At 51.0% G+C, this 27,037-nt stretch overlaps 1 protein-coding gene across 2 annotated transcripts; it reads left to right on the top strand.

The window, feature by feature from the left end:
• Positions 1-157: 157 nt before the first annotated feature.
• Positions 158-26,444, top strand: SREBF2 (sterol regulatory element binding transcription factor 2). Of its 2 annotated transcripts, XM_074577836.1 has the most exons (20): positions 166-405; positions 4,874-5,016; positions 5,131-5,260; positions 6,141-6,322; positions 7,541-7,681; positions 9,455-9,676; positions 10,792-10,906; positions 11,115-11,296; positions 12,092-12,284; positions 13,283-13,464; positions 14,153-14,426; positions 15,397-15,566; positions 15,777-15,945; positions 16,523-16,643; positions 18,180-18,289; positions 19,611-19,743; positions 20,283-20,451; positions 21,681-21,866; positions 22,798-22,909; positions 23,564-26,444. In XM_074577836.1, the coding sequence occupies exons 1-20, from the start codon at positions 324-326 to the stop codon at positions 23,782-23,784; spliced, it is 3,237 nt and encodes a 1,078-aa protein (XP_074433937.1). In that variant the 5' UTR covers positions 166-323; the 3' UTR covers positions 23,785-26,444. The 2 variants fall into 2 exon arrangements, with proteins under 2 accessions (XP_074433927.1, XP_074433937.1); XM_074577826.1 differs by having other exon boundaries at positions 158-405; positions 4,874-5,260.
• Positions 26,445-27,037: the final 593 nt, after the last annotated feature.

The raw sequence follows: 27,037 nt of genomic DNA, 5'->3' as shown, positions 1-27,037 counted from the left end.
TGCTGATCGCTGACGCGCCATCACACCACGCGCCGCCGCCGCCGCCGATTGGCCGCTGGCGACCTGGTCTCACTGACAACAAACCGTGGTGGTGGGGGGGTGAGGCGCGCGCGCCGCCGCCGCCGTGGCGGGCGGGCAGGTGGGGGGCGGGGGGGGCGGAGCCGGGGCCGCCGGGCCGGGGCGGCCCAAGATGGCGCGGGGTCGGCGGCGCTCGCCGGCAGCCTCCGCTTGAGACACCGGGGCGGCGGCGGCGGCGGTAGTCGTGAAGGGCGGGGGGGGGTGTTGATGTGCCGGTGCCCCCGGCCGCGGCGGGCCCCTGCGCGATGGAGGGCGGCGAGCTGAGCGCGGAGAACATGGAGAGCCTGACCGAGCTGGGCGACGAGCTCACCCTGGGCGACATCGACGGTGGGCGCTGGAGAAAGGGGAAGGGGGCTGGGGGGGAAGGCGGCTTCTCGCGTGGGCTCCCCCACGCGGGGTGGGGGGAGCTGTCACCCCTCCCCGCGTGGGCCTGGGGCTGCTTGTGGGGGGGGGTAGGGTCCGTGAGTGGGGGGGTTCTTGGGTGTCGCTGCGTGGGGTGTCGTGTCGTCGGCCCCGCCCCCCCCCCACGAGTGGGAGCTCAGGGTGGCCGCACCGGCGTGGGCCCGCTGCGATGGGTGAGCTTCCCACGCGCTCAGGGCTCTTAACGCCCGTGGGGGGTGAGCGGGGAATCCCCCCCCCCCCCCCGCCCCGGGTGGGTAAAGGCGGGGTTGCGGGGCGCGTCCCGCCGGGCAGCGCTCACCCGGCGAGCGGCCACGCGTGTCTCCCGCCGGCCAGCCCCGCCCGGGGAGCGCTTCTGAGCGGCTTCCATGGGCCTGACCCACGCCGTGGGGCGTCGAGGCAGTTACCGCAAGAAACCGCGGGGGGGGTGCGGGGGTCCGAGCCCCCGCAGCCGCCCAACCCTTCCTCCCACGCGTGGCCGCTGCCGGCGCGGGGGAGGGTGGGAGGGAGCAATCACCTCGCCCTTCCCCTCCCGCCTGGGACCCACGGGGCAAACGGCGTTGCCCGGGGTTCCCCTCGTGTTTTCTCGTGGCTGTTTTAAAGTCGGCGATAAAGGATTGCCGGAGCTGTGCCGGCACTCGTGTCTGTGGGAGGAGCCCCCGCCTCCTCGCCCTCTTCCACCGAAACAGGTGTCACTGCTTAAATTCCCCCTTTTTTATTTTTGTTACCCCCCCCCCCCCACCATGTCATCCTAAAACTTGACCCCATCGACGCCAGAGCTCAGGCCCACGAGAAAAATCCCTGTTTTCCACCGAAGGGCAGCAAAACGAGGCCGGCCCCCGCGCGTGGCGCCTTGTTGAGCGTTTCTTTCCCCAAAAGAAAACCCATTAAAAATATAATTTCGCGATGAGCTCTGCCGCAGGTTGGGGATGGGGCTCGGTTCCCGCCGCCCCCCCCCCGGGCTGTAATCCCAAACACAGCTCAGCTTTGGAGGGGGAGGGTGGTGCTTAAAGCATCCTTGTTCAGCAGTTAGGAGATAAAATTAAGCTACTGCTTTTAAGTTTCTGATTGCGATTGATTTGCAGTGTAGCGAGGGGTGTAATTTATCCCTCTTTTTTTGTTTGTTTGTTTCTTTATCACATGTAAAAGAGCAATATACCTCATGAGAACCTAAGGGCCCTATTTATCGCTCATAAAGTTGCTGATGCGAATCGAAGGTGGTGTTTGCTCATGTTTAAGCACCAGTTAATGACTTCTCGGGATCCACACAGAAACAGAGATGAATTCCATTGGAGTTGGAGCCGACTCTGTACCGCGGTGTGCCCGGAGAGGTGTGATTCAGAGCGATGAGTAACTTCAGAGAAAGAGCTTCTCCTTCCTCCCTGGCTCCTGGGTGGATTTTCCTGGGGTGGGGGAGGTACATGACAATCCTGCTTTTTCTGTGCCCTGATGTGGATTTATGCCAGGGTTTGAAGTTCTGCACGGGTTTTGATTTGGTTTTTAAGTCTCCTTAGTGGTGGGTCTCGGCGTTCCTCTCCTGTTCCGGCTGAGGAACCCTCACCACCTCCCTCATGGCTTTTGGTTTTCCGTGCTGGAGGATGCGCTGGCTGCTCTGTGATGTCGGATGGGGTGTGAGGCTGGTCCAGGGATCCTGATGCAGAGCCAAAAGCTTCTGGCTCTGCCTCCTGTCCCGGCACCAGCTCCTCAGCAGGCCACCGGCACCTCGCTGCTGGTAGGATGATGCCGGAGAGCGAGGTCCAAGTTAGTCACGGGTGCAAAACGTGTCTGGGTTCGTGGTATCGGTGTTGTTTCTGTCAAGGTTGGGATCTCGGCCGCTTTGTGTTTGTCAAAGCAGCCGGTGTGCGGGCTCTGGGCCACCGCTTGGGAGAGGCGGCTAAAGCCCGGCCCCTGCCTTTCTGCCAGGTGTTCGGACGCCAGGCTGATAGGAGCAGCAGAAGTCCTCGGTGGGCTCAGTTTTGTAACACCTTGTTGACGTTTTTTAGCCTTGGGCTGGTCCGGGATGGTTTTCTGCAGGGACATCTTGCCCTGCATTAGGGGCTGAGGCCTCTTTGGCACCCAGGGTGCAGGTGGTCCGTCCACCATGAGTTTGTCACCGAGAGCTGTCCTCTGACAACCCCCGAGCTTTGTGTCAGTCCGTGTAGGTGCTCACTCTGTTCTCTCTGTAGGCACAAGTGTTTTAAAAGGCAGAGATTTGGATTTTGGATGTTGCTGTTTCTCCTGCGTTTTATTTTTCTTGTCTTGCTACTAGGACAACTCTTGGGCTTTTTAAAAGAGGTGGGTTTGTTCTAATTCTTTAGACTTTTTGCGCTTAGTCAAAGTTGACTCTGTGCTAAAGATGTGATTTAACTACAAGAGTAGTTTTTTTTTTTTAATAAGATAATAAATCTGCTGTGTCGAACACAATGTTCTTTAAAACACAGTACTTGAAATTTGGCTCTTAAACTGGAATTTTCCCTTCCAGAGCTAGTCTCGTCCGATTTACGTTTATTCCCCACTCGTGTTAGTGAAACAGCAGTGCTGTGAAATGAAGAGCCTCAGAAGTTCGTAGTTGGGATTATCAAGTTTATGGTGTTGGGGGTTATTTGGGATGGTCTTAGCTGCCGTCGGTCGGAGGGTGAAAAGCTGCTTAATATCCATCCAGATGTTGTGCAGAAGTGTTAATCTTTAAACATCCCTCCTTGCTCCGGTAGTGTTTTGTGAAAGTTTACTGAGGTGTTACATTTAAAAAAAAAATAAATAAATATTTCATTCATTTAATTAGAAGCAGACAACGGTCTGGTCCCGGAGGCCGCGGCTCGGTGCTGGGGGAACCTCACGTCCCCACCTAGCGTGGGGTTGTACATAGGTCAGGAGGACCCACATCTCCTCCCTCTAAAAAACTCGAGTTTTTAAGAGGGAGGAGATGTGGGTCCTCCTGACCTTGAGTTTTTAAGAGCAATGGTCACGGTCAGCGCTTAAATGCATGTAAAGGGTGTGGAAAGATTCCTGTCGGAGGAGGAGTAGTATCGCAGAAATAACATAGAAATATGGTGAAAGAGTTGTGAAGGGAGCAACAAGCCTGGAGGATGATCCCTTTGCTCCATCTCAGGAGCGTCAGACAAATTAATTGGATGGTGTGTGGGTGGCATTTTGGAGAAGCAGATTAATAGCTCTTTCATTGCTGGGGCATTTTCCACAGAAACATTTCGTGAAAAGTTTGCTTCTTTGAACCTCCTTCACAAACCGCAGCAGCAGCGTCCTAAGGGTTTGTGGATGAGAAAGCTCCTGGTGTAAGGAGCCCTTTGCTATGTTTTCCCTAGAAATCAGAAATCTATTTTCTACTTTCTAAACCCAAATGTATTCATTCTAAAGCCTCCGTTATGTTTGTGGGTCTGCTCCCTTTTTCTCCCTGCTTCCAGGAAAAAAAATCCCAAACCCAACCAAACCCCAGAAACTTTCAGAAAACCATGGAAGAGCCAGTGTAGCGTTGGGCGGGTTCTGGGCTGGGGAGGGATGTTTGACTCCTCCTGCCACTGCCTACACACCGATTGGGGGAAGCGTGCAGGTAGTTTAAGGTGCATAATTGGATTAAACTGGATTAGATGGAGGGAAGAGGAAGCTTTGCTTGTGAACAATGATCTCTTGGTCGTGAAATTTTCTTCCTCTGTGGGGGAGAGCTATAGCGCTGCGGTAGGAGCCTCTTGATGTGGGCTGATAAAATCTTGGAGAAGGTGGGATGGAGAGGAACTGCTGTGCAGTGATTGCAGGCAGGGGATAAATAGGCAAAAAAAAAAACATCAACAAAAAGTTATTCTGGCGGTTTCAGCATATACATGTATTTCTCCTGCTACAGTTCTATAAAGCGTTGTTTCCTTTAGTGTTTTTTCCCCAATTTTCAGTACACTTGAAAGTAAAAGTTAAGATGAATTCTTATCCCGTTTCTTTATTTTTGCAGATACTCGGTGGGGCAGGAGGGATAGGGGGCTTGAAAGCACCCGAAAAGTTGGGCGCGTTAGTGCTGGAATTGCGGAGGTGCTTGGTTTCTTCCTTCTGCGAGGATTAGATTGGAGCAGTGATGGAATGAGAGTCTAATTTTAAATGTGTTGGAGATGGCTTTAAGTTCTAGTCTTGGATCTTGTGGTCTGGGAAGGTGTTGTAGGAGAGTCCTGCCTTTCCCGTTGAACAGCAGCGGCAGTGCCCAGCTGCTGGCCACCTCTTGGTTTTTCTCTAGAGGTAGTAGGTTGGTGTGATGTGGTCTCTGGAGGTTTTGAAGGACGCAGAGCTCACACACCATCTTTGACTCTTGACTAAGAGTCAAATGGTCTTTGTGAAGTGGTGGGTGACAAAGTGTATGGGCAATAAAATAGCACTGAACGCCTTCTCTTCTGTTTTACAGAGATGCTGCAGTTTGTCAGTAACCAGGCAGGGGACTTCCCAGATCTCTTTTCGGATCACTTGTGTGGCACCTTCCAGGGCAACAGCAGCAGTGGCGGCAGCGGTGGGACCCTGGAGCCGCAGTTGCAGCGGTCGTACAGCCAGGTGCAGCTCCAGCCCTTCCCACCGCCCTCCGCCTCCCCCCAGCTCCAGAGCCTGCCGGTCAAAGCGGCACAGGCAACACCTCCAGCCCCTCCACGGTCGGCCCCTCTCCTTCAGCCCCGGCCCCCGCTCCAGCCTCAGCTCCAGCAGCAGGCCGTGATGATCACCCCGACGTTCAGCTCTGCTCCCCAGACCAGGATTATCCAGCAGCCGGTGATCTACCAGAACGCGGCCACGAGTTTCCAAGGTAGAGGTCGTGTGGTCCTGGTGAACTCGTAATAAACAGTGTCAGTGTTCAAACTCCAAAAGCATCCGCAGCCACCGCAAGCCTGATGTTCCTTTTCTTGCGGTACTGGGCTGTGGGGCATCCCTTCTCCTCCCTACGTGGCTTTGGAATTCGGAGAGCGTGAGAAACTTTCATAAATGAGATCTTAAGTCTTCATGTGACCTCTTGCGATAGTTGTCGTCTTGCTGCTCTCCTGTTACGGCCTTCTCCCCTGTGGCTCTTGGGAGGCTTGAGAAAAGTACATCTTAAAAAATGGTTGTCAGCAGCCCTGTCCTCCCACTGATGAGTGCAGTGGGCAGATCCAGTCCTGAAGCTCCGGTCTGTCCCACGTGGCAGTCCGGAATGAAGGCACATTTTAATTACCCAGCTCTTGAGTGCAGTACTTGCCCTGAGCTGAGACGCTTATAGGTATATTTAGTGATGGCCGGATCTTCCTTTGTGAATGCCAGTTGTCTTGATCCTCTCCAGTAGGTGTTGATTCTTTACACGATAAATCGGATCCTAGGATCCAAGATCAGCAAGGGTGGGCAAGTGCTGATTGGATGTGCTGCGTAATGTCACTGCAGTCGTGAGTCCCGTGCTATCACACCAGAGGTCTTTGACTTTATCTTCTCTTAGCTGATCCTCTGTGCCTCCTGGAAAGCTGCTATTCTAGGTGCAGCATCCTCTTGCAGGAGGCACCAAAGAAGCTGGAAGCTTCCCAATGTGTGGGATGTGTTAGATGAACGCTGCCTACCGAGAAGCTCTGGGAAGAAGGGGAGTGAAGCCAGGAGCGTTTACAGGCTCTGGAATGGAGAACCTGTGTCTCTGCGCGATTCCTGACATCTCTTCTGCTTTTCAGTTCTGCAGCCTCAAGTCCAGAGCCTGGTGACGTCCTCCCAGGTTCAGCCGGTTACCATCCAGCAGCAAGTGCAGACTGTGCAAGCCCAGCGAGTGCTGACGCAGGCTGCCAACGGCACCATCCAGACCTTAACGCCAGCCACGGTCCAGACGGTCGCAGCACCGCAGGTCCAGCAAGTTCCAGTAAGTAAAAAGGCGGAGTGACACAGGGATCCAGCAGAAGAAGAAATAGCTTTTTGTGGATCTGGTCTGCTGGCTTGCCAGGGAAAAGGTGGTGAAGGTTGTAGGGCTGGCGGTCCTGGCTGGGATTGCTTTTGCACAAATGTTTTAATGCGCGAGAGGTATTTCTGGCCAGCCTGTGTCCCAGAAGCATTTTGCTTCATTCACGTCATGCGTGAGAGCCCCTGTTGTGAGCTGTGATGTGACTTCAGGTAGTGGGCAAGGTTCAGAAACTGTTTTCACTAGAACACCTGCGTAACTAAACTTGATCTGAAATATTTTCGTAACTCGGTGCTGCCAAACCGAATTGGAAACCTTACTTGAACAAGCTTTCTTTGACTTTTGCCTACTTCTTTACAAGTCCACCACCTCTACCATGTCTTATAAGGGCCGGCTGATACTGGAATGTTTTCTTCCAATTCTTCTGCCGCAGTTTCTTTGACCTTTTTGCTCCTACACTGTTATGTGGTACTTGTTTTAAAGCACACACAAGAGTGAAAAAGTCTTGTCTTTGTATTAGATAAAAACATTTACGGCTAGGGGACTCCCTCAATATGACAAAGATGCTCTGGTTCAGTTGTACTGTGACATTTACAGTGTTCTCTGAGAGTCAACGACGTATTTAAAAAAAAAAAAAAAAAGAATAAAAATAGGAGCAAGCTGTCTTGTGGCGAAATAACTTACAGTTGGTTTTGATCTGCTTGATATTCGTGGCGCAGATCCTTTCAGTGAAACTGGAGGAGGGGAAGGATCCTACAGGTATTTGCCAAAGCAGGCTGTCCTAGCCACGTTAGACTCTGAGTACTCAACCAGTTAATGTAGAGAGCTAATTATAGGTGTAACTGGAGAGGGGAAGGGAGCTTTTCCATCAGCTCTTTTGTATTTTTACATACTTGTTTACTTCTGGTGACTGATTTGAAAACCAATGTCCTGGTGGTTCCTCTGCTCCCCTCCTTCCCTCCAGCGCTGTTCAGACTGTCTCGTGGTCGGAGATTGCATCAGGGGCTGACAAAAGCCGTCCAGGTGACGTAGGGTGCAAGGTGAAAGAAATACTCGCCCTTCTCTTTTCCCATCCACTGAGATGTAAAGTTACAACTCCGTCATTGCTTACCTCTGGCTGCTGAGATCAGCAGAGCAACACGTGCCTACTCTCCCCTTCACCTGTGACCATTTTCAACCTAGGTTCTGGTCCAGCCTCAGATCATAAAAACGGACTCCCTTGTCTTGACAACCCTGAAGGCGGACGGTAATCCCGTTATGGCCGCAGTGCAGAACCCGGCGCTGACAGCACTCACGGCTCCCATTCAGACCACGGCTCTGCAGGTACCGTATGGGTGTTCTCCTTCCGTCCTTCTCACTGACGTCCTTTCCTCTTAACGCCAGGAAGAGACTTGGGCTTCAGTAGCGTGCAGTGGCACAAACGGGAGGGGTTTTGGGGGCTGCTCTAGACATGTCCAGAGTGAGTAATACCCTGTTTCTGCCAAGGCTAAACACACAGATTGTACTTTTTTGGCAGCCTCCCATGGCCAGTAAGCAAAGACCAAGGGCACATTTCTGTTTACCTTTTTCTGGCATTACAAGGAATATGATCTAAAAATTCCATCCAGTTTTTGACCGCTGGAAGGTACTTGAAACTGAAAGCTAACTCACTCTGGATACCTGTGGAACTTTCTTTTCCCCCTCAGTAGTGTCTAATAGCAGTATGTCGAATGTGAAAACTAATTAAGCTACTTTTCAGAGGGCATTTGCAATGAGGATTCAGTATAATCATTGGAGATGGCAGCTGTGCTTCATGGCCTCCGCTTCTTATCAGCTTGGAGAAACTTCTGCCCCCAAAGACGCATTTATTATGATCTTATACATACGGAGCAGATAGCTCTGTTCAAGTATTTACTGGGGAAGAGATAAATTTACAAGTCTGGACTTAAGTTTTGACTTAGCGTGGTAGGCTTCTTATGTACTAATTAGCAGCCGGGCTAAAATCTTCAATTAACCTGCTTGCTTTTAGGTGACACTTTTACACAAAGGCTCATGTGATTGTGTCTGAGACACAATCTGTGGAGCATTTTGAACACACTGAAGTTTGGTGGAAATTAGCCAAGGAAAGGTGTAGGACTTAAATTCCCTTGTTTGTCAAGTTCCAGCTTGAGATGAAACTAAATAAATTTCTAATATCCCAATTAGAAGACTATTTCAGAGTTGAAATTGGTCTTGAAGTTGCTCATGGCTAGTTTATTCCCATTTATGTTAGTCTGTCTTTTGACAGAAATAATTCTTCCTCTCCATAACCGCTTCCCTGATCCTAGGTGTATTTTTGAGGACGTGCGTACCCTTCTCAGTCTTGTTTTGCTGGGTTAAGCAGCCTAAACTTTCTTTACTCCAGCTGGCCTAGAAGCCCCTCTGTGCAACTGTTCTGGTGGGATTCATCATCTTTCATCGCAGAGTACATAGTGCTTTAGTTTGGTATAGATGGTCTGTCCTACATCTAAATGCCCAAGTTTGAGCTTTTCATGCCAGCGTTTATCACTCATTGCCGTAGTTCCTCATCTTAAGGCATTTTTATAGCTTAAGGATCCTTTTTTTTTCCCCATTTAATCAAATTCAAATCAACTGCATCACTCAAGCCAAGGCTTGTTTTTCCATAGCTGGGTCCTTTCTAACATTGCCATTAACAGCTTGGAAGTATCATTGCTTGTTGCTGATTTGATGACTTTATTTGTGCGTAGAAAAGGTGGATTTGGACACTTGGGTGTGTAAGAACTGTAGGAGCGAGAAAGAGCCTTGGTCTGTTTCTCTGTTTAGTGGATGAACAGAGCGTGGTATTGGTGGAAGAGTGTTGATGCTCTTGGAGAACAAGAGATCTTCTTACTCTGCAGTGACCAGTGTGGGAGGCAGAGTGGCAAATTTTTTTCTGTGCTGCTGTACCAATGCTCTTGTCAGCTAAGAAAAATGGGGGAGGAAACTGGCATATCTCTTATTTTCTGAGCTGTACTAACTTTTCCTGATTATTCTTTTGTTTACTCCTTCTTCACTGACCATCATAAACCATCTATAAACTGTCTGATTCCTCGTGACACTTGTGCATTGTCATTGTAGACCCTCGTTGGGAGCAATGGGACCATTTTGACCACAATGCCAGTGATGGTGGGGCAAGAAAAGGTGCCCATCAAACAAGTTCCTGGGGGCGTCAAGCAACCAGACCCACCTAAAGAAGGAGAGAGGAGAACAACTCACAACATCATTGAAAAGCGTTACCGGTCATCCATAAATGACAAGATCATCGAGCTGAAGGACCTTGTCATGGGGACAGATGCCAAGGTAAAGATGTGGAATAAGAGCAAATCTAGTGTCATAAATACTTTGTCTTCAGGTGCTCAGTGCAGTACCAAAGGAAGCAGTTGGGTACATGTGACTGTTAACAGTATGCGCACGTGTATTGGGAAAAGACTGTGGAGAAACACTTAAGCGATGGAAAGCTAGATAACTGTATTCAGGAAAGGTCACCTGTAAAATTATTGTTTTACTGTACTAGTGGTACTGTTTCTTGAAAATAAGCTATACCTCATGCGTTTGTTCTTATGTTAGTTCTAACTTAAATAGGCCCTTCAGGTAGAATATCCAAGTGGATGCTTTGATAACTCTGCCAAACCGGAGCTTGCTTGATTTATGTTTCCTTTTCTGTGCGACTGCAGTAGGGACGAGAATTTACAGAGCTTTCCAGTTTGTTTCCTTCGAATATGAGTTGTAAAAACTCCTGCTCGCTCAAACTTTAGAAAATTTCTCGCACTGTGGGGTGCACCACGTCTTCAGGGTTCTCCTATTCACTTTGCCTCGTGCTGGCAGAGCAGGGAGAGTAGTATTCTTCATACCCTGAGTGGTCTCAGTACAAATACCTGCACTAGTGAAGTCACCACCTATTGCTGGGTGGAACTGGAAGCTTACATTTTAAAAGTGTTGGTAATGTGCTTCGTAGTTCTGCGGGCTTGTGTTTGTAAGCTCTGCTGGAAGCAAATGTTTTCATGGGGGTGGCCAAGGGACTGAGGCACAGAGAGAACCACTTATCTCAGAATTAAACAGTGAACGATGGTTAACAAACAGCAGCTTGTTCCATCCCGGAAGAGAGCCACTTCATTTCAAAACTATGGTACTTGCAACGGGCTATTTGTGTCTGAAACCTAGATGTGAACTCTATTGTAATTTGGATGTTAATCTGTTTCCATTGTATTATTTTTACAAGGTCTTTGAGAGACCTCAGTCCTTGTGTGTCTTTCGAAGTCTGATACCTATTAGTTTCTTTGCAGCTGCTGAGTGGTTCTTTACACCATTTTCTTTATATCTACGCGTGATACAAAGGGGTGTGCTATTCCTGGAAGCGGGAGTGACTCTTTGACGCTTCATATAAACTGCTTTCCGTATGTCTTAATTCCTTGCAGATGCACAAGTCTGGAGTCCTGAGAAAAGCCATTGATTACATTAAATACCTCCAGCAGGCCAACCACAAGCTGAGGCAGGAGAACATGGTTCTGAAGCTGGCTAACCAAAAAAACAGTAAGTTGTGGAGGCTGTGCAGCTGGGGGGAGGCAGTCAGCATGAATGTAGGGCGCCTCTTGCAGTTTCTTATCCTTGACAGAGGTAGATGACATGCACGTTGCATCAATAGTGGCCAGTGTTACTCCAGGTGACAGAGCCAGTCGGAGTGACGCTGCCAGGATGCAGGATCAAGAAACATGTACATAATGCACTCTGATTTTTGCAGAGCTGTTGAAGGGCATTGACCTGAGCAGTCTGGTTGACAATGACGTGGATCTGAAGATAGATGACTTCAACCAGAACGTGCTGCTGATGTCTCCTCCAGCCTCTGACTCAGGATCCCAGGCTGGCTTCTCTCCCTATTCCATTGATTCAGAGCCAGGAAGCCCACTCCTTGATGATGCAAAGGTATTTGTGACTTCAGCTGTGAAATTCAAGGCATCTACTTCAGGGATACATCAGGGCCAGAATTTAAATTCTCCTAATTCTCAAGAGTGGAACCAGCAGACATCTGGCAAGCAGATCTGTAGGGGTCAGAGATCCTTTGTGAGGATGAGGAAGGCACATGGGTGTGGTTTATCTTTTCTTACATGATTGAGACGACTTTCTGAGCTGTATTGTCTGAGCCATACCTCAGCTACTAGAAGAACTGTACTTAGCCTTCAGCCCCTGTACAGTCTCTGTGGACTTACAGTGCCTGTTCATGACCTAAAGAGCCTGTGGCTTTTCAGGGATATATATCTCCAGTGAATAAAGCAGGAGAACTTGAAAATGGATCATGACATCAGCTGTGGTTAATGAGACTGTAAGTAACCACAGTAAAAGAAAGGTGTTAGCTATCTTCGGCTGATGTGTTTGTTTTGTGGATATCGCAGAAGTAGTGGGTCTTCCAGGACATCCTCAAAAGAGTGAGGGCAGTAAAGGTTAATCCTAGCCTAAACCAGGGATCCGGTTAATGATAATTGAAATGACTGGGAGCAGAAGGAAGGTGAAGGCACTCAAATACTTCAGCCTTATCTTACTAAGCTAGGGAAAGCTTTACTGGAGTTCTTGCTGATCTTGATCTTAAAAGCAAATTTTAAAATGTGTTCTGTTTCTCCTTCTTCCCTACCCCTTTCTTGGAATAAGCATTTTTGGTTCTAAAGAATGGTAAGCAGGTTTTGTTCTCCTCTTACTTTTCTCTTCACTGGTATTCCTTTGAAGGTTAAAGATGAGCCTGACGCTCCTCCTGTGGCCCTTGGCATGGTGGATCGCTCTCGAATACTCCTCTGTGCTCTCACATTCCTTTGCCTTTCCTTCAATCCTCTGACATCCCTCCTGAATGCCCGAGGAACCTCGGAGTCTGACAGCCTGGTGCACCATGGCTCTGGCAGGAACGTGCTGACCATTGAGTCAGGTAATGAACTAGAATAGTTTGTCCCACAGAAAGGGGACAGGCTTACGTGGTCTCCCTAAAGACCATCTCCATCTATCATGGCTGTAGGTCACGAGTTGGACTGTCAGTGTGATCTAGTAGGATGGTTTTGTGTGTTCAGGGAGTTGTACGACCTTTGTTTAATGGTTGGGGAGGGGTGGTAACCGCAGGGCTGGGTGTGGGAGGAGGGCCAGCCCTGAGTGCTTTGACACAGCTCCAGTTTACATCCACATCCAGCATTCTTCTTGAGCAAAACCAGCCTTTGCTCAGCCTGGTGAGGGAAGAGTGAACACCTGTTTGTAGCCCAGCAGCCTGGGCTCTCAGGATGGACCCTTGAAAAGTAGTTCAGAGTAAAGGGTCCTCCTGTCCTCACTGATCTTTGAGGCATGTTCACTTTATTACTGTTTTTAAGGTAACTGGCTGATTTTTTTTTTAAAACTTTATTAATAAAGTAATAGGTGAAGAATTACTTCAGATAACACAGTTGCTGTATAGTCTCGCAACTGGCTCGTTCAATGTGCTTGTTCCATTATACTCATAGTTTAGAGTACAGTAGCGCAGGGCAGGGGGTTCTGTAGGCATGCTGTCATTTCCCTGACCGGTAAATATGCTGCCTCGGTGTTGCTTTGTAAACTTAATCAAGACAGGAAAAATGACACTGAGGTATTGAATACCCGTGGGCATATCAAGTAGTTTTCCAAGAGTGCTTTGTATTCTGATTTTTCGAAGAGCTGACTCAGTTTTTATAAGTCAGTCTTGCAAAAATAACTATTTTTATTTGGTTGGGAATGTTGTGGCTTGGAGTCCAGATGAAGAAATGTTGATACAGGTGTTTCCTGATTAAAATGCAGTCTTTGCAAAAGTTGCTACCACGTGTGGCAGCTCTAGCAAGACATCGTTCTGGGTCTGCGCTCATCCTGTTGCGGGGCTTTCAGAATCCGTATTAACTTTTAACTTTCCTTCTGGGGCGCCCGTTGCAGATTCAGGTGGTTGGTTTGGCTGGATGATGCCCACGCTGATCCTGTGGCTCGTGAACGGAGTGATTGTGCTGAGTGTGTTCATAAAGCTCCTTGTGCACGGAGAGCCGGTGACCCGGCTGCACTCCAGGTCATCGGTCACCTTCTGGAGGCATCGCAAGCAAGCGGACCTGGATTTGGCACGGGTAAAGCTGACTTGTTGTTTTGCATCAAATACTTCTTTTCTTATTCTGCGTAAATGTGGCCTAGTGAGGCAGTGGCTCGGCACTTGCAAGAGTGTGGCATTTCTCAAGTGGATTATCCTGTCTGGTTTCAGAGAAGCTGATGCTAGGTTGTCTTGAGCAGATTGCCGTCTTCCCTCAGCCTAAATTAGCCAGGCGTGGACGTCAGCATTGGAAGAGGCTCCGAACTTATGTCCTTGTTCCTTGCTGCTGCATCTTGTAGCAATCTGTCAGCAAGGTCTTGGGTTTTGTCCAGAATCTGGCCTCTGCTGTGTCTGTTTGTCTGCTGTCCTCCAGCCTCCTGGAAGTCTTCTCCGTTGTTGAGGCAACGTTTGGCTTTTGATATGGGGACCCTGAAATTTCCACGTGGGTTGAGAAGGCAGGAAGCCCCCTTTGCGTAGCGTTCATATGTGTCGCGGGCAGTGCAGGATCAGAGCCATGGGTGGAAGGAGATGTGTAGGGCCAGATTTTAAGCTAGTGTAAATTGCCTTTGTGTTTACCGGGACTATGTTGATTTCACTCAGCTAGAGGTCTTGTCCCGGCTTGCCCCAGCTTGCCCATGTGTTTGTCTTGCTCCCAATGCCAAGGAGGTCCCAAAGCATCTCTGTGATGGTGCTTTTTGTTCTTGAACCTTTTGTCATGTTATTTGCAGGGGGATTTTGCCGCAGCTGCGTCAAACCTGCAGACTTGCCTGTCGGTACTCGGCCGAGCGTTGCCAGCTTCTCGCCTGGACTTGGCCTGCAGCCTGTCCTGGAACGTGATCCGCTATAGCCTGCAGAAGCTGGCGCTGGTGCGGTGGCTGCTGAAGAGGACTTCTCATCAGTGGCGGGCAAGGGAGGCCACCGCAGGCTTCGAGGACGAGGCCAAGACCAGCGCTCGGGATGCGGCTCTAGCGTATCACAAGCTCCATCAGCTCCACATAACAGGTAGGAGCAGAGGTGGCAGATCTGCTGTCCTCGTTTTGCCACACGAGGAGGCTCAGAGCTGATCCTGGGGGATACAGGGAGAGCACTACAGCCTCCCTCTTCTGGAAGGGCTGCTGCTGGCAAATTTCAGGAGCCACTTACTAAAACACAACAGGTTCATGCAATAAGAGAGCTCTGTAAGAACAGCTGAAACAACAGCAGCGTCTCGAGTTGCGTGTTCCTGAATCTGCAGGGGTGGCTGAGCAGTTCCCGAGCAGCAGTTGATTGAGTCCGGTCACTTTTTGCTGCTGTTAAGGGCTTGTTTCATCCCTTTCATTTGGGAACGTGATGTGGAAGCAGGGGCTGGGGTTAATTGCTAGAAGAATTTAAATTTCCGAAGCTGTGTAGAGCGCAGATTGCCAGTTGGTGTTGATATGCTTTGAAAACCTGGGTGTGTGCACATGTACTAAGGAAGTGCTTGAATGTTCCTTGCGAATGCTTGTTTTTGCCACTTCCTTGGCAAACCAATTTGCAATGTTAATAGGTTCCGAGCACATCAGAAATCCAAGCTAAACTTCCTTCTGCCTAATCATGCTGTGTGAATTGCAGCCATGCCACCAGGGATAAGTACTTGTCCTTAATATTATCTGTGTAGGTACAAGTGTGGATTGCAGAAGAGTTCAGTTTTAAGACAGTGATTAATATAGTGAGACAAAACTTGCTGATGATTTTATCCTAACGGGTTTGGCCATACAGGGCTTTCCCACTGAGATAAAGCTGTGAGTGCCAACCATGGTATCTGTGGGAGGAAGACTCAGTTATGGTTGTTCTGTTGCCTGAATACCAAGTAGGCATATGATGTTGTAAACTTCTCATGTCAACAGGTTGTTGTTGTCTCTTTAGGATAGTGGCCCTGGAAATCACAGTAGTATTTAGTAGCTGGTAACTACTGCATTAAAAGTTAACCCTTTTCCTTTCCCTCCTGGTGCAGGTAAACTTCCCTCCAGCTCAGCTTACTCGGGCTTGCACATGGCCCTGTGTGCTGTGAATCTGGCTGAGTGCGCAGAAGAGAAGATCCCACCCAGCACAATGGCAGAAATCCACCTGACGGCTGCGGTTGGCTTGAAAACCCGCTGTGGAGGCAAGCTTGGCTTCCTAGCGGTGAGTTGTCTCCTCTCCCGTCACACCTGCAAGCAGAACTGTAGGAAGGTCTGCAAGCTGGCGTTGCCGTAGCTCAGGGCATCTGCTAGCACTACAATTAGTGTGGCCTGCAATTACGATATGAGCTGTAATTACGGTGTGACCTTTGTCTTCAGTGGTGTGTCTCTCTCCTTGGATGCTGTTCTCAATCTTAGCCTCTCCTTTCCCCAGAGCTACTTTCTGAGCCAGGCTCAAAGCCTGTGCAGCTCGGAGCGGAGTGCCATCCCTGACTCGCTGCGTTGGCTCTGCCACCCCCTGGGACAGAAGTTTTTTGTGGAGCGAAGCTGGACGGTGAAGTCTGCTGTGAAGGAGAGCCTGTACTGCACCCAAAGGAACCCTGGTGAGAGCCGCTTGCGTCCCGCTTGAAGCACCTGGCAGTCTCTCCACCTCTGGGACAAAAGCGGGTGTCTTGTTTGAGAGCTTGCCCTTGTACGTCCGCCCTGCTTGTGGTCTTGATGGGTGAGAGGGGCTATGGAGCTGGGAGATGTCTCCTCAGCCTGCAGGAGCTGGCTCTCTTCCCTTTGGATACTGTGCTGTCATCCCGCTTGTGTCTTTATATGCTGGAACACAACCTGGACGTGGCCCTGAATGTCTGGGGGGTGACTTGGGGGGTGGTCGAGGTTTATCCTCTGCAGAGCTGTGTCATCACTGTTTAGCTGAGTGGCTGGAGTGCCAGAGGGATGCTTGGCCAAGGGCTGCAGCTTTATAAATAGATTAAAGGGTTATAAAAGGCCCTGAAAACTTAGTCTTTAGAAATCTTTGCATTAATTCCTCGAGAATTTCCCTCTACTGCTCTTCCTCGTGCTCCTACATTTTGATTCTTCTTTTTGGTTGTATTGGGAGGTGGCTGTCACCATATGCAAGTGAAATGGTTTGGGTTTGTTGTTTTTTTTTTTTTTTTTTTCCTTCCTCTGTAGCGGATCCTATCGCACAAGTTCATCAGGCGTTTTGTGAGAACCTGCTAGAGCGAGCGGTGGATTCACTCGTGAAGCCTCAGACTAGGAAAGAGATAGTGGGACAAGAGGAGGAGGAGCCATGGTAAGTGTACGTGCTAAGCTGGGGACTGCTCGCCCCAGCTGCGGGCTCTGAGGCAGAGCTCGAAACTGTTGACTGAGACAAATTGAGTGGTTAGTCCTTGTTAAGGACTCGAGAAGACAACGTTAAGTCTGACCGCGGCAGCTCATTAGATAGGTGAGCTCTTCCTCTTCGTATTAAAAGCTCTGAAGTCAAAGGTGAAACTCTGACTGTTGACGGGCGTGGGTAAGGATTTCTGGTTGATTCCTGAACTGGATGGATGGTGCGTTCTCTGCTGACAAAGTTTAATGTTCAGGAACAGTAAAATTAGTGTGCACCTGCCACTTCTATGGACCAGAACCTATGTCTACGGCTCTAAGAGCGTGAAGGTCTGGCATGTCGGAGAGTGACCTCACCGGCTCGCTACCTTATGCATGAGAGCATTTTCCTAACTGAAGTGAAAGCAGTGATTTGCCAGCAGTGAAAAAGCCAACTGATGTGTGGCAAGAGGGGGAGAGATGATGTTGGCCGAAATTGTCGTTGGCCTCCAAGCTCTGTGATCAAATGAAAGGGGCCGGTAGGTGGGAGTTGGAGCAGCTTTTTCTACTGAACTGCATCCAGCTCTTTCCTGGACTCCACAGGAAGCGGAGCCCCAGCCTTTGCCAGCAATTCTGTGCTGTTTCTATCTGATCTCCAGACCAGCTGGTGCCAGGCAAATGCTATATAAATACATGGGAAGCTCTGTAGGGATCCCATCCTAAAAAAGTGTGGCTAAAAGCCTCAAATGGGAAGATAACCCAGTTTACCTACCTATATAGGGAAAATAGTACATGTTTAGCTTTATTTTCAGTCTCACCTCTGTTTCCTAGCGTCGTTGCAGAGGATGAGCAGCAGTTCAGGCTAATTGCTGGCACAATACAAATGCTTGTGATCAGAGGCTGCTGTTGATGATGAGAGAAGGTGGCAGGATTTGTGTCAGTGAGGTGGGAGTCCCTTCTCCTGGTGGGAAGGACTAGCTTTAGTAATACAGCAAGCCTTCCCCTGCCCCCAGGGCTCACGGATCTTCCTCTGTAGCATGCCCCAGGAGGTTAGATCATTGTTGCCTGTGTTGCTTTCTCTGACCAATGCTATTAACGCGTTGTCACTTGTATTCATATATATTTGTATATATGCAAATAGTCGCTCACTGTAGTAGTAGTTCCGCCTCTTTTGGAGGCAGTGATTGAAAGGAGCCTGTAGTCAATTTGTAAGATATGTCATGTCCAGCACCTCTGTAGTTGAGGTGATGATACTCCCAGGGTTGACTCTGGTTCCGTGCCGGTCTCCTTGCGTGGGGAGATGTGAGGCTGCTCCTCCTTGAGCCTCTGCACAGTTCTGCTCTCAGGGAGGTCTCTTCGGTCTGGCAGTGTTGTGTTACTTGTAGAGCTTGAACTTTCTCCTGGCTTAATTGGGTCAACATTGTTTAAAAATGCCTTGTAACTGATGAGAAATGCCTTTAGGCTTTGGTATCTCCTGTTTGACAGCATAGCAAAGGTCTGTCTACCTCGTTTCTTGTTTCAGCGAGTTCTCCGGTGCCATGGAGTACCTGAAATTGCTCAACTCTTTCTTGGACTCAATGGGAAGCGGAGCCCCACCCTTTGCCAGCAGTTCTGTGCTCAAGTCCGCTCTGGGTAAGTCTGGTAGAACCGAAGCTCCCCCAGCTGCAGGAACTACTGCTGATATGTGTTCCTCCTCTCCCCACCACCTCTCAAACCCCAGACAAGGGGAAACACAGTCCTTGGGGTGAGACTTGATTGCTCAGCAGCAGCATGTCACAATGTGGTGTGGTGGCCTCAGACTGGAAGAGGGTGGCTGGGAAGGCTCGTAAATTCGTCTGTGTGTCATAATGCTGGGGGCCGAGGTGGGACCGCTGTTATTTGTATTGTTGGGCATGTTCCAAACTGAACTCCGTGCCCTCGCCTGAGAGCTTGCTCCTGGCCATGCAAAGCGAGAGGAAGGGTGTAGGGTATAAACCAGTGTAGTAGTGTTGCAGCTGAGGTACAGGAAGGTTTTTTTCCACTTAATTACCTATTGGACCAAATACGGGTTGACCTCACTTTCACAGCAGCTGTCATGCGTATTCCTCAGTCTCCAGAGACCTGCAACCCCTGCTGTAGACGAGCTCTGGGCATCTATTGGGAGGTGCTTTGTTTGGTCCCTTGGTGTATATGTAGTGGGATAATGAGAGCTGTAGAATCCCTCTGAGCCGTGCACTCATCTGGGGTTGGCTGGTAGCAGGCTGCTGCAGTATTTTTCTTGCTTGGTGTTGGTACAGACAGCACCTGGCAGCTCACTAGGATGCTGCTGGAGCTGTAGACACAGGCTAACTACGCTGTACCTGAAATGTGTAGAGCAAACATAAAAGGGAAACTAGAGACTTCTTTTTCAAGGGATTATTTTTTTTTTTATATAAAGGGAAGTCTGTATTTGTGTTAATATTGTCATGAAATCTAAAAACAGCTCAGAGTAGCAGAGCCTATGTCCTTTGGCCCTAGATAAGCTTTGGGAAGGTCTTGAAGGGATGTTAAATAATGGAGGAAGTGCTCCAGGGAACCTGGTGTTTTATTTACTAGTTTGATGGTGACTGGTGCCAAGGCACGGTATGTACAAATAGAGTTGTTTCTTTGGGGTGGTGAGTGGAGCTCCTTGTCAGGAAGGAAATGAAGAGATTTCTAGACAAGTAGACGGGGTAAGTTCTTGTTGACAAGATACAAACTCGGCACCCAAAACTCTGCAGTCAGATGCAGGGTGTTGGCAAGTTCCTTTGTGTTCCTGCAGCGTGTTTCAGCATTTACCCAGACAGCTGCATTCCCATGGGGATCAGTTTGGGCCCATTAGCGTTGAGCTTGGCCGAAGGCACTGGCCAAGGGCACGTGACACCTGCCTGCTTCTTCCCCCGGGAAGGAGCTGGGTGTCCTCCCGTGGGTTGCAGCTTGTGATTCTGTTTCACAGGCCCCGACGTGGTGTGCCGGTGGTGGTCAGCAGCGGTGGCTATGGCAATCAGTTGGCTCAGAGGGGACGATGCAGCTGTGAGGTCGCATTTCACAGAAGTGGAGCGCATGCCGAAATCCCTGGAGATGTCAGAGTGCGTAAGCCTCATACGCTCCTCCTAAACAGGAGCAGCTCTTCCCCCAGCCCCTGTCCTGTGGGCTACCCCTGCCTGTGCTCTGGAGTTGCATGCCTTGTGTGTTCTGGGATGCAGCAATGCACCATGCTCAGACATCGATGTGTAGACCGAGGTTTGCAGGCTGATACCAGAACTGTGGACTTGGAAGTGTCAAAATTGCTTCTTTAGGGATGTCTTCTGGCTTTGTTTTAAGTGCACAGCCTCCTGCCTTCCAAAATCAAACAACAGAACTCATGCACTGGTGGAGAGGCTGGTGTTACCATCTTGGTTCTTTTGCATTAAAGCTTCTTAGCCAGTTTCCTTCCATTTCTCTGTGCAGTCTGTGTAGGTGAGGAACAATTTCCATCTTCTTTTCTCTCTAAGAAATTACATCTCTGCTCTTGAAGATGTGAGGGTGGAAGCTGATGCTGGTTGCTGCTTTGAGCTCATCTCCTGGGGCTGCCTTGCGGCAGCATGACATGGTACTGCTTGAAAGCAGCACTTCCTTTGTCTTTCAGGAATGCCCTGGTGAAAGCCACCTTCTACGTGTGTAAAGCCATGCAGGCCTCGCTGTCTGGGAAGGCGGATGGACAGCAGAGCTCCCTGGGTCACTGTGAGAGGGCCAGCAGTCACTTGTGGAACAGCCTCAACATGAGCAGTGGCGTCTCCAGCACCGTTCTCAACAGCGTAAGAGCTATAGGCCCCAGGAGAACGCGTGCTCTGTCTTGGTTGTAAAGTTGATCTTGCTGCAGGTGTATCACTTCCCCGGTGTATCTGCATTCTCCGTCCATCCTGTGTCTGGGAGTAGAGGGGAAACTTCCTCCCTTTCCTTGCAAAGGGCATTGACATCTTTCTGCCTCTGCTGTATGAAGGAGCAGAGCTGCAAGTACGATATCGTTTCCCTGGGCATGGTGTCAGATGGCTGAGCTCTCGTGCCTCTTCTGCCAGTAGCTGTCACCCCTTTCTGGTGCTTTGACCACTTTGAATTTGGCCCATGGAAAGCATCCACCTCTGTCCTCCAAATGAAGTTGCTGACACCTGTAAAGCAGGACCTCATTAAGTTGAGTTTTCTCTGTTTTGGGAAGCACTCACGAGTGTATGAACCCTCTACCACGAAAGTGGGACTGTGCCGTGCTATTCCTGAGTTTGTGCGGGGCTTATCTCTCTTCTTTCCAGGATTACCTAAAGCTGGAGCTTCCCTGCGTAGCATATGGGATGTGGTTCTAGTCCCTTCTGTGGCTCCTGGGTGGCAGCTGTAGTGCATTGTAGTTGCATTGCATGTTGTGGCAGTGACTGTGCAATGTTTCTGCAGTGCAGCACAGAGGCACTCTCCGCTTCGGCAGCGCAGGTGGAATCCCCTGAAGAGCAGCTCGGATGGCGAGTGATGCTAGGGGGCAGCAGCAGATGGGGAAAAGGGATTTGGGCAGCCTCTGTGGGCTGTGTCAAGACTGCCTGGTTGTTTTTTTTCTTTCCCTCTGCAGATAGCAAGGCTGTCTTTGCCGTTTCCCACTAGTTAGTATTGGGCTGGAAAGCCTTTGCGGAGTGCTAGGGCATTGCCGGTGCAGTATCCCATTGGCACGTCTTGTCTGGGGTGGGATCGGCCTTGCGGAGGGGTTGGCTCTCCTGGAGGTGACAGCTGCTCTTTGGGGACAGACTGGCCCTTGTTCCTTAGACTGGACCTCTCGATGCTAGGCGCCAGAGGTGCTGCTTGGGCAAAAGGCGAAGTCCTGCTCCCTTCGGTGCATCATGGTGGGGATGGCTTGGCTGGGAGGGCTGGGGAGCCCCTCTGGGTGGGCAGGAGGTGCCATGGCCGCCCTCCTGCGGGCTGTGTCGGCAGCTGTGTAGCAAATGGCCTGTTACTCGCCTGATGGGTTGTGTTAATAAGCATGTGTGCCCGGGCCCCCTGGCTCTTGCAGATGATCCAGCTGCTGGCCTGTGACTTGCTGCTCTCTCTCCGCACCAGCCTGTGGCAGAAGCAGGCGAACGCCAGCCAGGCCCTGGGTGAGACCTACCATGCCTCGGCCCCCGAGCTGACGGGCTTCCAGCGCGACCTGGGCAGCCTGCGCAAGCTGGCCCATGGCTTCAGACCTGCCTATCGCAAGGTGACAGCTTGACTCCCCCGTCCGCTCCACCTGCAGCTTAGCTACAGCCCTTCCCGGGGCGGGGTGATGGGGAAGCTGCGGCCCTTGGAGAAATGTAGGGTGTGTGTGGGCTGGAGCAGTTTGGACGCTTGGGGTGGGATGGTGTGCCAGCAGCAGCCTCCGTACTTTCTCTTGGTGGGTGATGAGGGAGGTTCCCATGGGAGTCTGGTGCGTGTGGGGAGGTGTCTGCCTTAGTTTCTACCTAGAAAACCATCAGGATGTCTGTATTGCCAAGCATATACTGTGGCAAATATTGTGGCATCCCTTAACATGGCTTCAGATTGGGTTAGTGCCTCCAGGGAGTACGGAAGGAGGCTTCCTCAGCTGTGTTGGCTCTGTGGGTACCTGGGGGGTTAAATACCTTTTGCACGTATAGAGCATCGGGTGCTTCTCTGGGGGTTTCCCCCCACCCTTCTGTTTAGTCTATCTAGTTTTAAGCCTCTGTAGAGGAAGTGTAGTCTAATACTTGGATAAGAGGGTTGTCCTGATATTGTCCAAAATCTGGGTTTTGAAGTTTGATGCTGTTATCGGAGAGCTGCACCAGCAGATTGGGGGGAGATGACCACCTAGGCCACAGTCCCAGGGTTTGCTCTCCCATTTTCCACCTTGTTCCCTGCTTTCCTTCCTCCCCCTTTCCAGGCCACTCAAAGTTATGTGTGAAAAGCTCTTATTTTTTCCTCTTCATGGTTGCCCTGACCTGCAAATTCCCCAGAGACAGGTGGGAAGATGGGGGAGGAGTGAGGAAGTGGGTCTCCATTGTTGTCGAGATATCAGCGTTCCGCTTGTGAAATGCGGTGGGCTGAGGGATGACGCGAGTTCAGCTGCAGCATCACCTCCGAACCAGCTCGCCGCTCGCCTCTCACCTCCCCTTCCTGCCTTCCTTCCCTTCCAGGTCTTCCTCCACGAGGCCACCGTGCGCCTGATGGCCGGTGCCAGCCCTACCCGCACCCACCAGCTGCTGGAGCACAGCCTGAGGCGACGCACGCCCCATAGCAGCAAGCAAGGTCTGGCCTGGGCACTGACCCACTCCCCGTGGGGCTGGGAGGGGGCAGCGCTTGGGCAAGGTTGAGGGGGGGGCATAGCTGCAGCCTTGCAGCATTTTCCCCCATGTCCGAGGCTCAGGATAACGAGTTCCCACCAGCCTGTAGCTCATGGTGATGCTCCGTGCAAACTGGCTAAAGCGAGCTGCCAGCCCTGGGCTGGAGGTGTCGGCAAACAGGTTGGAAAACGTTTGCCTTCGTGCAGCCGTGCACGCGCAGGGCTCGGCAGGCTGGAGTTCGGGGCAGTCAATGGAAAGGCAGAAGCCAGGAGTCCTTACGGGGTGGGGTGTAAAGAGACATGGTGCTGGCTATAAAATCCCTTGAGGGGGTTGAAGGCGACGGGCAGATGTGTGTGCTGGCGCTGGGATGAGCCCTAGGAAGTGAAGTGAAATGAAAGGGACCGCCTCCATAGAGGACGGGATTGCCCGTCCCTGCCGGACTCCTGCCCTGCTAAAGCAGCCGCTTGGGGCTCTGCAGGGTGCCCCTCGCTCTTGGCACAGTCGAGGGGACACCACCCAGGGATGCCTGCGCTAACTGGTGCCATTCGAGGGCATGGTGGGGTTTCATCATGCAGGTGGTGGCTTCCTCGTGAGCTTTCTCTCTCCTCTTTGCGCCTAGGTGAACTGGACACCCTGCCGGGCCAGAGGGAGCGAGCCACGGCCATACTGTTGGCCTGTCGCCATCTCCCCCTCTCCTTCCTTTCCTCCCCGGGCCAGCGAGCCGTCCTGCTGGCTGAGGCCGCCCGCACCCTGGAGAAAGTGGGGGACAAGCGCTCCTGCAACGACTGCCAGCAGATGATTGTCAAGCTGAGTGGGGGCACGGCCATCGCCGCCTCCTAACGCCAGCCTGGGGCCGCCTTGTGCAAAGACAGCCCAGTTGACAGTCAGCCTGGACTTACCTTCTTGAGCTTAAAAAAAAAAAAAAAAAAAAAAAAAAAGTGCTAGGTTAGGGTTGTGCCGGTGGGATTACGATGGGGTGGGAAAGGGAGGGAGGGTTTTGATTTTGTTCTCGGTTTTTTTACCTTCCCCAGGCTTAGCTTTATTAGCCCCCTTGCTTGTTTTCAGGCGCCGCAGCAGAAATGTCTCTAGTTGTGGTTTCTGCGACTGTGCCTGGGGCTGTTGGGTAGCGCTGCCCGGACCCAGACCCCCCGTCCCTGCTGGTGGGGAGGAACCCACAAGCCCAAGGCATAGAGAAATGGCACATTCCGTGCCTGTCCTCAGGGGCATCTTGTTCCCTTCCCAAACACCTCTGCAGAAAGGAAACCTCTGGGGAGGGCAGGGGATCTGCTCAAGCCTTGCCCCATGGCGCTGCTGGGGTGTGGGGCCATTCCTGCGAGAGAGGGGGAAGGCACCAGCTTCCCTGGAGCTGCGTGTCAGGAAACTGAAGCCCCCTAGACCCAACTTACAGAGGTGCTCTGGGAGTATCACTTGGGCCCAGTACTGCCCAGCAAATTTCTCTACGGTTTTTATACAGGTTTTTTATAGGAGTGTTTGTGGCTTTACAAATATGTAGGGAACGATGCAGCAGATTTCCCTTCCCTCCCCACTTCATGCATCTCCTTGCTGTGATCAGAGCTGCCTCCAGTTTTTGGCAGGGGGCTGAGGCTGGGGCAGCCTACAACATGCAGAGCCTCGTAGAAGGCTTGGAGAGTCCCTGGTCATCTGGGGCCAGGTGGCAGCAGAGGTGGACCTGCAGCACCCTGCGTTCTGCGTGAAGGGTGAATGCTTCTCTGGTGCCTTTTTGGTGATGCAGAAACAATTTTTAGAAACAAGTTTTTTATTTTACTCGAGTCCCAGAACTTGTCTTCAGGTGTTTCACCTTCCCTTCTCCATCTGCTCAACATCTCCTGAGCTCCTGCAGGGACTGGGAGGCGCTGGCTCAGGGTGTGAGTCTCCCGGCTCTGTTACCATGGCTATTCAGAGCAGTTTGATTTGCAGGTGTTGAATCGGCTGTGACTTTCCAAGAGGGGGGAGGCAGATCGGGGACAGGGAGGGAACGGTTTGCCCTCTTTCTCTCTGCCTTTCCTGTTGCATCCCTCCAAAGAAGTGCAAAGCAGTTGCCCTCTCACAGGTGCAAATGTGGAAATGAGCCTTTGGCAGGCAGGCATCAGTCTTTCTCCCTGTGTGTAGCTGGTGTGTGCTCCGTGTCAGCAGCTAGAAGCACTTTGGATATGGGCAGCAGCCGAATCCTATCCTGTCAGAGTTGGACGCATACAGCAAAATCAGAACTCAAGTCTGTTTTGCAAGAAGCTTCTGCTACATGTGTCCAGCTTTTGCAGAGGGGCGTGAGAGCTTGAGCTCCTTCCAAAATGAGGGGGGGAGAAAAACATGGAGGCGTGTTGTCTCACTGTGCACAGGGTCTTTTGGTACCTGGGAAGGGGGATTTCATGTCCTGCAGGAATTGAACGCAAGTAATGCTAGCCCTAGAGTTGCCTGGCTTCAACAACCTGGAAACTGGGACCAGGAGAAACCTGTGCCCCAGTAAATCCTGTTCACAGTCACCCTTTGCCATAGCCGCAAAGAAAAGTTCAGGGACCAGAAGACGCTTCCCTCCTCCTCTCGCTTTATTTGGGGAAGAGCTGGTGGATCCGCAGTGCCGAGGGCCAGCAGCCTGTGCAATTGGAGGGGAGCTCATCCTTTGAGGGGGAGAGGTTGCTCTCGCCTGTCTTCGATCAGTGTAGGGGATGCTCTGGTTTGGGTGGTGGCAGCCACTTCTGCTTTGAGCAGGTATCCTAAGTGTGCAGAACAGCTCCTGGGTTCGGGTGGGTTTTGATTGCCCGTCCCCAGTTCCCTAGCTTATCCGTGATCCGATTTTGGGGGTTAGATCACAGCCTCCTACTTTATCTCCTCTTAAGCAGCTTTTGCACTGACTTTCTGGTCGTGGGTTTTTTCCTAAAATACAGAAACTCCTTATCTGTGGCAACCTCCCAGTTATTTCGCATTTCCACAGCTCGGGAGTCCGATGCGTGAAGAGTTTTATGCTTTAGTAAATAGAGGAAGCGAGACTTTTGGGAAACGGAGATGCTGAGGCTTCACTTTGTCACTAAGGGTGGACTGAGTCTTGGGGGCTGGGCCGCAGGGAGGACCGGCTGGGCTGGGGGGGTGGAGGCTGCTGGGCTGAAAGCCTGATGGCTAATGGTGTGATCCATGGAGGGTCCCAGCACTGCTGGTACTTTGCTCCCCTCCAGGGCAAGGGATTTTTGCCCTGTTTTTTTTCTACGCTGTTCATAAATTTGCTGCCCATCTGTCCCTACAACTTTTTTTATATGTGTGTGTATATACTGTGACTTGTTTTGTTTTGTTTGTGGGTGGGAGGAAATTGTTTTATGGATTATGTGAAGAAAGTCTATTTATCCACATGGAGTTTGGAGTAGGGATGCTTTGTGAAACGAGGTGCAGCTGGTGGTGGGGAGGTTCCCCAGGGAACATATCTGCTGTCTGGAAACCCTGTTCAGGGCTCATGAGCGTCTGTTAGCTAATAAAGGCGAACGTTACCACCACCTCCCCCCTGTCCTCTTTCTCTCAGCCCTCTTTGTCCCACCCAGCAGCTGCTCTTAAGCATACGTGAGCCTGAAACGTCCTTCAGAGGTATCCAACCACACAAGTGCTTTGGGATGCTGTCACTCCTTTGTCCAGATGACCTGGAAAATGGAGCTGTACAGCCTGCAATGAAAGATGGTCCCTTGGTGGAGCAAGTGTGGGGTCTTTGTGCTCCTTTGGATGTAACCAAAGAGGCTGGTGGCTTGAGCAAGGTAGAGCTGGGCCAGAAGCCTGCAATTTTAGGACCCTCTATATGGGAGGAAAGCTTTTACCTGACCTTGCTTGCAACAGTGTCCTTTCGCTCCATCTCTTTGTTTCTCTGCTCCCCCTGGTAACTGTCAGAACCATTAAACTTCAGGCAGAGGAGATCTGTTTGGTTTTTTGTGTAGCTGCTGGAAGGGTTTTGCAGTTGGCCCTGGAAGCTGTGTTCCCACCACATCCCCCACGGGAGGGCTTCCCCAGGCTCAGTGGGAGTGGGCTTTGCACCCTGCTGCCCATGGGGAAGGGGCTGGGCTTTTGGGAGCAGCGTGGGGTCCCCCAGCCAATCCATACT

Source organism: Larus michahellis, chromosome 1 (assembly GCF_964199755.1).
Source record: "Larus michahellis chromosome 1, bLarMic1.1, whole genome shotgun sequence".
NCBI classification, from domain to species: domain Eukaryota; kingdom Metazoa; phylum Chordata; class Aves; order Charadriiformes; family Laridae; genus Larus; species Larus michahellis.
This window is presented reverse-complemented; position numbering and strand designations above follow the sequence as displayed.

Coding starts and splice junctions, on each gene's coding strand:
- SREBF2 (XM_074577826.1), top strand. CDS start 324: ATGGAGGGCGGCGAGCTGAGCGCGGAGAACATGGAGAGCCTGACCGAG. Junction 10,907..11,114: donor GCTGGCTAACCAAAAAAACA/GTAAGTTGTGGA, acceptor TGATTTTTGCAG/AGCTGTTGAAGGGCATTGAC. Junction 18,290..19,610: donor TGTGCTCAAGTCCGCTCTGG/GTAAGTCTGGTA, acceptor TCTGTTTCACAG/GCCCCGACGTGGTGTGCCGG.